General features: G+C 41.5%; 1 protein-coding gene across 1 annotated transcript in view; it reads right to left on the reverse strand.

The window, feature by feature from the left end:
• LSAMP (limbic system associated membrane protein) overlaps window positions 1–12,528 on the reverse strand; it is a 633,548-nt gene that overhangs the window by 32,120 nt on the left and 588,900 nt on the right. Inside the window, exons 4-5 of the mRNA XM_029215184.1 lie at window positions 9,740–9,874; window positions 571–691 (exon numbers count right to left, since the gene is read on the reverse strand). Coding sequence (XP_029071017.1) covers window positions 571–691; window positions 9,740–9,874 — 256 coding nt within the window. The remainder of the gene's footprint in view (window positions 1–570; window positions 692–9,739; window positions 9,875–12,528) is intronic.

The following is a 12,528-nucleotide window of genomic DNA, read 5'->3' on the forward strand; positions in this document are numbered from 1 at the left end:
CAATCCCATAGTATCAGAATCAAAGTCCATTGATGCAGAAGACTCGGGAATGGATGAGTTTCATCAGGCTTTGGTTTCTGCTCTTGGAGAGAAAGACACACAGGTGGACACTACCCCCGAACCACCTGCCTCACCCTATGCACGTAACCTGAGTGCTTTGGGGTTCAGTTTAAGAGCTACAGCTCCGGGGCTTCCCTGTCGACGCAGTGGTTGAGAGTCTGCCTGCCGATGCAGGGGACACGGGTTTGTGCCCCGGTCCGGGAGGATCCCACGTGCCGTGGAGCGGCTGGGTCCGTGAGCCATGGCCGCTGAGCCTGCGTGTCCGGAGCCTATGCTCCGCAACGGGAGAGGCCACAACAGTGAAAGGCCCGCGTACCGCAGAAAAAAAAAAAAAAAAAAGAGCTACAGCCCCAAAGCACTTGGTAAAAAACCTTGGAAAATAAAGAGTCTAATCGGATAGGCCTACCTAATTACAGCCGGACTTGGCTTTGTCATTAGGGCTTCTGGTTTCCCTTGTTGAGCAGGGGAGACCTGGTGGAGCAGTGGAGGTGCAGCAGGTTTGGCACATACCTGGTGTCATCCCGGTACCACTCAAAGTCAGGCGCAGGCACTGCCGAGGCCTCACATTTGAGAGAAGCTTTCCGCCCGGTGGTGGCTTCGTTGCTCTTGGATTCCGTGATAGTGGGAGGATCTGTAGGAAGGACAGATACACAGTTTACATGAACTTTGGATGGTGCTCCAGAATTTCCACACAAGAAGGAATTAGGAAGGACAATTTGATTGCAGAGAGGCAGGACAGGAATGGTCTTAAAGCTCCATTTACAAGAATTATGTGATCCGCTGAATGGCACGGATCACTAGAAAACTAAATAGAAATAAGAGATTCATGAAACTGTAGACTTGGTTTACTTAAACGGGACACTTAACGGGGCTTTATGGAAATGAAACCTAGGATATCTTTTTCCCTCTTCCAATAGACCATTCGTTATTCCAATCATAGGTTATAATGCTTGCATAGTTTTATTGCTTTTCATAAATTGAGTGGTAATACTAAAGGACTTGGGATTTTAAGTGTATAATTTGAGCACTTTTCTTTTTCACCATCATCGTTATCATTATTATTATTGTTACCTTTGGAGATGGCAGTAAGAAAGCTGATGAAAATAATAGAGAACCGAAGTCCTCTCAGCCAGGCTTAGCCTGATATTGTTGCAGCAATCCAGGAAAAAAACTAATGTCAGACGATTGCTATACTTTTTTCCCTCCTCTGTGCTCCCTTACTGCTATGACCCAGGTCAATTTTGCTTTTATGTGTGAGGGTGCAGTTTGAAGTCTATCGTGGCGCATAAACACCTTCCTGGGGTACCAGTCTTCTGCTCTTTCTGGTAGTTATGCACTTGATTTTTTTTCTGCTTAGGACTGAGTCTATAAAACTGTAATGGGCTTGAAATGAGCTCAGAAACACATTTTAATTTGCCATGATTCTTTCAAACAATCCCATGGAAAGTGGAACAAGTGTTTCCAGGTCCACAGGACCTGAGCGACGATGGTAAACTTGAGCTTTGGGCTTGATGATGCTGTGTCTGTGCAGGTTATGGACCCTCAAGGAGAAAAAGACTTCTGTCCAAAGGTTATTTGCCAGAAAACAGCAACTTGGCTGTGTGTACATGGATAGAATAGACCCAAACCATCTGTTTATATTTTATAAAGGAAAAAGCTTATTTAGGTAAATTAGTGAAGTGAACTCTAATATACGAAATTCATTGACATCTCTGCTCTTCAGCACCTGGTTCAGCTCACTTATTTTCGGGTTTTTGTCTTCATATTCAAAAGTTATTTTCCAAGTTTTCTACCTGTAGAAGACCTGGATCCTCCTAGTTAAAAAGGATGTACAAAAGCATCATCAGGTTAGTCTGCAATTTTCTCCCCCATTTAATTTTCACATCAGTTTGGACATCTTTAAATCACTGTCCCAGAGAAGGGGAGTTAGAGTACATTTGGATAACACCACCAGCCCGTGTGTAAACGTGAGCCGGAGTGGGTGGCTGCTTTGCTTTAGACTTAGCTGCTCATTTTTGTTTAGACGGAAAAAGGCAAGAAGATGAGTGGAAAGAACCCTCGACTGGAAACTAGGAGCGCTGGAATTTAGTTTCTGTTTGGTTGTGTGGGCTTCCCATCACACAATTTATCTTTCTGAGCCTTGGTTTTATTATCTATAAAATGAAGGAACCACACATTAACGATCTATATAGCATCCCTTCCAACTTAAAAAATACCAATTCTAGGGGACTTCCCTCGCAGTCCAGTGGGTAAGACTCTGTGCTTCCACTGCAGGGGGCACGGGTTCATTCCCTGGTCGGGGAAGTAAGATCCCACATGCCTCACGGCGTGGCCAACCCCTGCAAAAACCCCCCACACCAAACCAATTCTAGTCAAAATGGCCCATTCTTCACAAATGGGCAGTTGGTAGCATTAGGACCCAAGTGTATTTTTATACCCATAACTCCTTTAGCCCTTAACCCTTAAATTGCTAAATTCAAAATTGTAACTCATTTATCTAATACATGGGTTGGGAGTCAGGATTAGAAGTCAGAAGCAGCACACCATAGGTCTGATTTTGACTATTAACCAGAATTGTGGCCTGGACAAGTGTCTGTACCAGTTTGAGCTTTTTCTTTCTCATCCTTTAAAAGAAGAAGTTAGCTTAAAATGATCACCAAGTTTCCATTTTAAATCCTTTCATTCTATGATTGGTTATATAGATCATTAGAGCACATTAGTTCAATGGTTAATGCAATGATTAGTGGTAGTGGTGTGGATGGGGGAGCTATTTGTATAGAGATGGGGTATGGAGTAGAGGTTAAGAACTTGGATTTAAAGTTTGATAGACCTGAGCTCAAATCCAGTCTATGTCCTTCACTATCATTCATCATTAGAGAGCTCAGTACTTTGTCTAGAATCACAGTGTCTCAATTTCCTCATCTATAAAATGCTGAAACCAGAGTCAGGGAGGTCCATTTGGAGACTGCTGAAGGAACCCAGAGATAGCCTGCACTAGGTCTTTGATAAAGGGGCTGGAAGGGAATGAACAGATTTGAGATTGAGAGATATGAGCCTCAGAATCGACAAGATTAGGTGTGAACAGTGAGGGAAAGAAGGAGGAGAGTCAAGGATCACACCCATGTTTCCAGCATGGGCATCTAAGTGATGCCATCCACTGAATAAATGTTAGTTTCCCATCTTCACCTCTTCACTGTATTAGGCTAGGCTCTTAAACTGCCACTCTACAATCTGTAGCATGTTGGCCAGAGTGATGATCTTGCTTGTGATTCAATTGGTTTGTTCAATTTGTAAAATGAGTTTTAAACAGTGTTTGTGAGTTTCTGGAGCCGCATGCTTAAGACTGACAAATCCTTAATGATAACTACCACTTTGCTAAACCAGGTCCAATCTGGGCCAGACTCCACATTTTCCATCACCTCTACCTCTGGGGCTCATAGTTGGGGCACCTCAACATAATAATCCATGGTGGAGGTCTTCTAGCCCTTCCGCCATGGGACCAGGAACACAAGTCCCAGCTGTACAGTTTTATGGGTGAGTTCTTCCTCACTCTAGATGCTTCCTTCTATGTGGTGGGAGCTTATTTATTAAACCTCCTTGCTCTGGAACCCAGGGGGTGATTTTTCTAACTGAAAAATTAGGGAAGAGCAAACTCGGTTTGTTTGCTTCATCTCTCCCCTTTCTTCCTCCTGGGACCAAACTTCTGTCGGGGAGCAGAGGTTCTCCTCTGCTTCCCCACACTGATGTCTTACGTGGGCTCTTTCCTTCCTGCTCTCATGTGGGCAGGCCTGCCCCCGTCCAGGGCTGCATGATTGGGAAGGTAGGTTGGCCACACTAAGCTGCTACCTCTAACCATCTTGATCTCTAACAATGGGGGCAACTGGGCCTCGTGTATGTCTCCTTTACTTATTTCTCATTTTGTTCAGAACCTGAATAACTAAGTAGTACTATTTATTAGCGTCTCAGAGATGACAGCATGGGAAGGATGACAGTGAGCTAGGGTTGAACACGTTCAAATGCATTGATCTTGGGGAAGGATGACACTGGTCAATTACAAAGACCAAACACTTGCTCCTCTCCTTGAAAATCTGGGAAGTTTCTCGTACCAAGGTATAGTCACAGAAAATGATAATGTATGAAGAGTTCATTATTTCCAGTATTTCTCAAATGACACAGTGGCGCAGGTCTGTCCCACAGCTTATTGGAATGAACATTTCAAGATTCATTTGTAATGAATTCTGCATAGGTGAGGCTAAGAAAAGTTATTATAGATCGTATTGTGGCATGCCTAGTAGAGTTAAAATAATAGATGTCCTTTGCTCAAAATATGGTTATAATTAAAATGTGGCTTAATAAAAATGCTATACAGAGGTCCATTGTTATTCTTTACGTGACTTCACAATAGCTTACAATTGTCAGAGGACTCTTCCAGTTCTTATTACTTTAAAATTCTGGGTTCTGAAAATAGTAAGGGCTTTCTTCTTATATCACCAATAATAAGACTCTTTCAGTTAGAATGAATAGGATAACAATGACAATGGCCTAGCAAACAGAATATCATTCATTTAATCTTCCTGATGTTTGGAATAATAGTATAAAGGAAAAAATTCTTAATAAAAGATTCAATATATAGACATTTACCATGTGTCAGCACTCTACTAGGCTTTATTTATTCTTTTCATCCAAACGGTAACCCTAGGAAACAAGGATTATTAACCCCATATTATGAATGAGAAGACAGATTTGCAGAGGGTTAGTAAATTGTGCAAATTCACATAGCCAGCACTTGACGGAGTCTATATTGGAACCCATGTTCTGAAGCCCATGCTCTGAATCTCCCTGTGTTTCCATTTGAGTGAGTTCCTTTAGAGAGAAATTAATTCCTAATAAGGGAAAACAACATTTAGGGGAGTATGCTGGTAGTTTAAAAGGCAAATATTACGTATTTCTATTGAAAAGTACCCAAGATGGCACAACATGCACTGGCATAGTGGATATGAACCCATATTAGAAATCAGGAGATGTGGGCTCAATTTTTGCCTGTGCCACTTAACGTTGTCACCTCTTGAAGGTGACATGTTAACTTCTTGGAGTCCCTCACCTTTGAATGTACGTGATAAGGCCTTGCCTACCTGTCTCACAGGTTTGATATAAAGATCAAATGAAATCTCATATATCAGAGCACATTTAACACCTGAAGTGATTACATTTATTATTTTTATTACTATTACTCACATGGTATCTTGGAAGGAAAGAGGGCTTTGGGATTAGACCTGGGCAGAGTTTCAACTCTCCCACTCACAGGTTCTTTGATTTTGTGGCAGAGAATGCTTACATCCTCTGAGCTTTCTTTTGTCCTCTGCATGGAGATGATCTGATTATCTCCTGGGTTAGTGTGTGATGGTGGACCGACGGGGTGGAGGCAGGGAACACAGGCAATAAGAAAGGCATCGTATCCAGAGAGTTTAAAAACAATAATAAACCTAACTAAAAGTTGTCTTTTAAAAAAAAATCACCATGTACCTGCAATACTAAACCAAACATACCAAACGATGTTAGTGATAAAGTAAATACTTCTCCTACTGAGGCAGGCTGGGCCCCATATGCCTCTTTCCTTGGTTGGATGATTACGGTGAATCATACAAAATTTCTAATAGAGTCTTGGTACTCTGGAGATACTCAGAAAATGATGGTTCTTGTACACATTGCAAAGTTGTAGTAGCAAATCGCAGTACTCTGGATTCTTATTGAATAGTTCCTCTAATGATCCCATAACAGATTCATAAACATTAGCATGTGTCTTTATTGATATCATCAATAAAGATGTAAGAGTAAACTAAAGGTTGGCATGGAGAATGGAGAGGTGTAGCCATGAATAGTTAGAGAACGTAGCCAGTTTGGTTCCATATTGAGCCATTATTTTCCTCAAGGTGATTTTGGAATCAAAGTACTGAAAAGTCCAGTTAAAATACAGTAATATTATCTGGAGACGACAGATGTCTCCAGTTCCAACTGTGGAATCTATGGTAGGTAACCTCTGCTTCCTCTAAATAAATGGCTCTCAAAAGTAAGGGCAAGCTTTAGAAATGCCAGAGTCCCATGTCCCCCAGCATATATGTTGGGTTGGTTAGCTCTGGACACCAGGGTGGAGGCAGAGCTGAGTTGAAAGGGAGATGAGAAGAGGAAAACAAGTAATAAAGCATGACAATGTGAACCTAGTTGGAGAGAGAGCTGTGGGAAAGCTGAAGGCAGGAATATTAGCTGGTCAGTGGGGTTTGGGGGCAGGCTTGAGAGCTGGGGGCAGCTTTTGAGGAGAATTTCTCCAGGAATAGGAAAAGTGTCCAGTATAAGAAGAGTCCAAATAAAATTAAGTCCTCACTAACTGAACACTTACTATGCACTAGACATTATCCTTGGGATACTGGGCACTAGAATGAGACAAACCCAGAAGTAGCTACTTTTAATGCACTGTGAGAACTGAAATTGAGGGATTACACCTAGAACCTGTAAATGAAAGGACACTTGTCCCTAGGGCTGGAATCTGGAAGAAATTAGCAACATCCTGTAAGATACAAGAAAACAGAAGTCCTGCCTATTGTACAAAATTTTACTAAGCTTATTTAGTTGAAGAGATTTCGGGTCAATAATTTAGCTTCTGTAAGCTCCAGGACATCCTACCACTTAGAAAATAGATTTTTCATGTCAAATGGCTATGCACAGTACTGTAGACCAACTGTGGAGAAGGATTACCCAAGAGAAATAAAAAGGAGAGACTGTAGAATCCAGCTTGTAAGCTAAACAGGAAGAACTGTTCTGTCTCTCTTGTTTACTGCTCTAGCTTCTCAGTGCCCTGGGACAAATATCTGTCAGCAAATGAGTAAATGAGTCAATGAGATGCTAGCAGGAGAAAATAACCAGCACTGGGATTTTTTTTTTATTTTTTTTTTAGTGGTATTGTGGATCTGTTCATTATGATAATCTATTCAGCCATTAATTATCTTAGCCATCCTGATCCCCTGACCTAATTCCAAACCTTGTGTCTTGAAAAGGAAGAGGAATCAGCTTAAATAATGGGGCACTTTCATAGTAGTCAGGCTTATATGAAGTGACAAACTGGAAATTTCTCAGTTTGCATGAGCTTTGCTGGCCAGACCTGGTTCTATAATTTAATCTTGGAGACTACATCTACTTGATACAATTACATTTAAGTAGGGTGAATTGTTTGAATAGGACAACAGGTGCAATGGCTAGTTGTTTTCATATAATAGAAACAAAGCTTATGAAGTGTTGATAAAAAGGTGATTCCAAAGGGCATTGATTTAGAACACGCTTCCTGATTTGTGGCATACATCAATTTGCAAAGTTTGGAGAAATGTTACAAGAGCAGAGTTTATCTGTTAGTCTTTCACCTATTCATTCAGTAAACATTTACTGAGCAATTTTTACAAGGTCAGGTATGTGCTAGATGCTGCTGGTTAGGACAGACTGTCTGACTAAGCTCATTTGAGTTTTCTATGTAATTTGTTATGACGTCATTTTAGAATCTTGAGTCTCTGTCCATATTCTTCTGTGGTTCACTCATCGTGAGGAAAAGCTCACATTTTTATAAAAGGATTTTCTTGAAAATTATCAGTATTTTCTTCTGTTCTAAGTTACACTTTGGGGACAGTCAAGAAGGAGCAATGTCAGAATAATTGTGCTAATAATAATAGGACCCAGGCGGCTGGCTTTGATCTTGGGAACCATCTGCAATGCGGACCGCTTTGATGTTTCACACAATGGAAGCATAAATATTTTCTATGTACTCCATGATCGGACTTTCAGAAATCTAATGAAGATGAAGGTCGATTAAGAGAAAATAAAATCTTAACTCCGAAAGTCAGAGAAGAGGTGGTAGATGATGGCACAGCTGTGTGTACATAAAAAAAAGCTAACTAACCTAATTATAAACTTATATAAACACTGAGAGAAATTGCCTTTCATGTGAAAAAAAGGTCCTAAAGCATTTTATAACACTGGGATCATTAACGTGTCTTTGAAACACACCCAGAACTGGAAAAGAATAGTAATACTGGCATTTCAAAACTCTATTATTTAAAAAATCGCACTTCAGGATAAAAGCACTTCGGATCTCATCAAATGCATCCCCTTGTTCTTGGAAATGAGTGCCATAAATGCTACAGCAGAATCCTATCTGTTAGATTCTTCTAGGTCGGGTGTGAAGGGGATTTCGCCTTCTGTTTCAGAAGGCTGCCAGGCTGGAGCAAGACCACAGGAAATAGTGCAGTCCAGCATTGACCGGGTCACTTAAGTCAAGTTTCCTCAGCTCTTTGCGCCTCAGTTTCCAAATTTCTAAAGTCAGACTAAAGATGATCTCATGAGTTTACTGTGAGGATTAAATGACAAATGTAAATCCCTTAATCAGTGCTGCACATAGTAGGTACAAAGAATTGAAAACTTCTCTTTCTCTTTCTCCTGAGAGCATGGGCTTTAGAATCAAACAGGCTGGAGTCTGCATCCCTTTTCTTACTCTTGCTTTCTGTGTCATTTTGGAAAGGCAATTATACCTCCTAGGGCTCTAGTGTTTCAAACTTTAAAATGGAATCAATTATATCTACCTTGCTAGGGACTTTATACAGTATCACTGGCATACAGTTTAACTACATGGAAGGCTTAAAATAATGGAAAGTAACTTACAACCATCCAAAGCATATTTTGAAACATGGGTTAAGATGTATGTGCATGTGTGTCTGTGCGCCTTTGTGCATGTGTGTATGTATGTTATATGTGCACGCGTGAGTATATGTATACATGTGGAGTGTGTATTTGTGTGTGTATTTGTGTTAAACACACAGGAAGGAAGAACTGTCAGGACATCCTTTTATCCCTGTCACTAGCCACAATTATGTGATGTGGAACTTGAATTTGAATGATGTGGACAGTCACTCCTCACTGAACAAGGTAAATGAATTCTCTTTATTCCTTTGCTGGGTGACACATCATATGGATCCGCCCCTGCCCCCCATCCTTTTGAACTACATCTAAGGATCCTTTCATCTGAGAAGTTCAAAGTTTGACCACTTACCGATGTATCTTAGTGAAATCTTCCTTTCTAATGCCCATACTTTGGGACAAATAGATAACCAATATTAACTTATCAGGTATCCCTCGTAGCCACCGGGGACACATGGTATCTGACCACAGTGGCTTAAATTTGTTCCCAAGGCCAATTAGTTCAATAGCGGAGGATAAAATATGGTCTTGAATTATTCTCTTCTGACAAACAATACATTAAGGTGGAAATTCCAGTTAAAGCAGTTATGAGTTGTTGTATTTTTCCAAAGTGGTATGACCTTGGTCTCCACAAAGACTAGAAGAGTGATGATTGCCTAAAGTGCTAGTGTGGTCTGATCATGTTTTCTTAATTCTGTAGTCTAAGTAAAAGACAGAGCGTATTGTTAAATGCATTATAGGTTATATTTAGAGTTGGTACGGTTGATTTATCAAATTCAAGGGCCAAGTCCTGCCCTTGGATATGTCCAGTGTACAAATGTGCATCCCTGACTAGAGGAGTATCTGCTTGAAATGCAATGTTCTTTTGATATAGGCTCTTTAGAGCTCGCTGGAGGTGGAGGTGGGCCCTGGGCACATGGCACCTGCTGGCTCCTGCCATACTCACAGTTCACAGTGACCTTGACTTGTTTGACATCCGCCGAGGAGACCTCATTGGCAGCTTTGCACTCATATTTGCCTGACTGCTCCCTGGTGATGCCGAGGATCTCCAGATATTCTTCTTCTCCTTCAAATTCTCTTCCTGTAAAACAGAGGTATCCATGATTTTTTTTTTTTAAGTTTAAAATATGCAGGAGATCACCTCTTTTTTTCTTTTGAGAAGCAATAGATCCACATGGCTTTTCAATAATTTGACAATGTTCTTTGTCTGAGGTCAGGTTCTACAGAAGCAGACTCCAAGACAAAAAGTCATTTGAAGATGATTAAGGAAGGAAATGTTCTCAGGAAAAACTGGTAGGGGAGTGGGAAAATGGGATCTGGCAGAGAAAGGAGCCAAGCTGGGGTGCAACACCAGGTCTCATCCCACAGATGGCAACTCAGCTCAATCCCTCAGGGAGCTCTGAGCACAGCACAGGTCCCACTTCAAAGTTGTGCTGACCAAGAACCAAGAAGCTGGAGTGTTTATACATCACGCTCATCCGTCACTGGCTAAAGGTTTAGAGCAAAGTGGGAGTCGTGGCGAGGGGCATGCAAGTTGTAAAGGGGTCAGAAGGGCAGCCATTGAAGTGCTGAATCATCGATTAGACCATGCTTCAAAGCACTCTTTCAACTAAAGTTGTTATTAGGACACATAGCTTCCCTTTGAGAAACTGTCACTCTTCTCTCCCAGATTATGTGGAGTTCTTTTCACGAAAGTCATGTTCGAAACCCTGTCTTATAGTTATGGTTTCCTTGTTCAATGTCAAACTACATCACCAATGAGACTTTCAGGCCTTGGACCAGATCCAAGAGATTGTGCTGCTGATGGCACATTTTGTCACGTGGGAGGGCTAGGGAGCTAAATATGATTGGCTTAACCAGTTGGGATTAGCGGTCTGGAGGCCCTTTTTAGAAAGTTGCACAAAAATGTCTCCATTTTCATAAAGAAATGTCAAGATAGGCAGGCTTGTTTAATTCCCCTGATTAAAAGACTTTATTTCTGGAGAGAGAGAAAGAGAGAGAGAGAGAGGAAATGGAGGCATGGAGGTGGAGAGTCGGGGGGGAGAAAAAGGGGAAAGAGAAAGTGAAGAGGAAAGGGGGCAGAGCAGGGAAGAGCTTGGCCAGAAAGGCCTATAGACATCAGCTAAATTCAACTTCCCTCACCCTCAAGTTACAAATCCCACTGCTGTGGGGTTAGGCCAGAGCAGCTGGAAGGGTGCTAAATAACACAGTCCTGCCACCATGAAGAAAACTTGCTCCTGGTCATCCTACACTAAATGGTACCAATTAATAGCTCTGTTCGCATGCCACAAGCTGTTTTCCTTTTCTGGAAATTGCCTGATGGCCAAATCAACATAACAGCCAGCCAGCACAGAGACAAATTCACTGCCTAAATATGTCAACTCAGTCTGTTAACTAGGCTCCCAATAGAACATAGGGCCTCTTTTTTTTTTTTTTTTTTTTTTGTGGTATGTGGGCCTCTCACTGTTGTGGCCTCTCCCATTGCGGAGCACAGGCTCCGGACGCGCAGGCTCAGCGGCCATGGCTCACGGGCCCAGCCGCTCCGCGGCACGTGGGACCCTCCCGGACCGGGGCACGAACCCATGTCTCCTGCATCGGCAGGCGGACTCTCAACCACTGCGCCACCAGGGAAGCCCGAACCTAGGGCCTCTTTGATAACATTCTGTAACGCAACTGTCAGGAATACTCCAAGCTTCAAGTCTTCTGTTAATTGTCACTAACACTAGTTTGAGGAAACTCTGAAATCCCAACAACAAAAAGGCAATAGTTATAATTATTTGGTTTGGAGTCCTGCACATTATCTAGCACATGCTTCTACTGAAAACTTTTTAGAATTAGTCTGTAAGGGTAGAGCTGCATATTACTTATAATAGGCCATCTTATTTCCTGCCTGTGTTTTCACCTTTTTTCTTCTCCACACTCATGCGAGTAGTCAGACCCAACTTCTCATGCTACAGAAGTAGAATGTGGTAGGAAAGAAAACAGAAATCTTAGAAAGGGTAATAGTCCACTTTACTGGGTTAGCTGGGAAGACTTTGGACTTGGAGGAGAAAAAAAGATCTTTCCAGCATACTTGCAGCTATGAACTGAGAGTCATGCCAACCAAGTGATGCTAAGAATCTTCTAGTTAAATATAAATACCCTGAAGACAAATGGCAACATTGACAACTGCAGGCCAAAATAGGATAAAGCTCATTAAAAATCTGGAGGGCAAAGGTGGGATTTACAGTAAGACAGCATTATTGATTTTGAGAATAATGGTGGATTATGATGAAAAATGAGTAAAAGATGAATTCAGAATGGTTTAGGATTTCTGCCCTGCCCTGCTCCTGCATCCATCAACTTTATTGCTAGGTAGGTACAGCGTTGTTAGTAGAAGAAAGGGAGAAGGAGTATAATCTTCTTAGAGATGGCTAATAACACTGAACTCTTTTCACTTCCCATGAAATACCTAGAAAGGCTGGGTAATGGATCCCTACCTTGCATTTTGAATTTCTGAAAGGTATAAACCAGTTCCAGGCATGGGAATGATGATTTTTTAGCAACAACCAAGGCCCTACCCATTTGGGAAGCTGGTACCTGTGAGAGTAGACATTAAGATGAACTAGAGAAAATAAAGTAATATTTATTGGGTTTGGGACCTCGGATTCTTACATGAATACCAATGTAGGTATTCATTGTCTCATTTTTTCCCGATAAGCAGATAATAAAACAAATCTTCGTGGGATGAATTTT

Source organism: Monodon monoceros, unplaced genomic scaffold, assembly GCF_005190385.1.
Source record: "Monodon monoceros isolate NGI ecotype Baffin Bay Population unplaced genomic scaffold, NGI_Narwhal_1 Super_Scaffold_11, whole genome shotgun sequence".
In the NCBI taxonomy this organism is placed as follows: Eukaryota; Metazoa; Chordata; class Mammalia; order Artiodactyla; family Monodontidae; genus Monodon; species Monodon monoceros.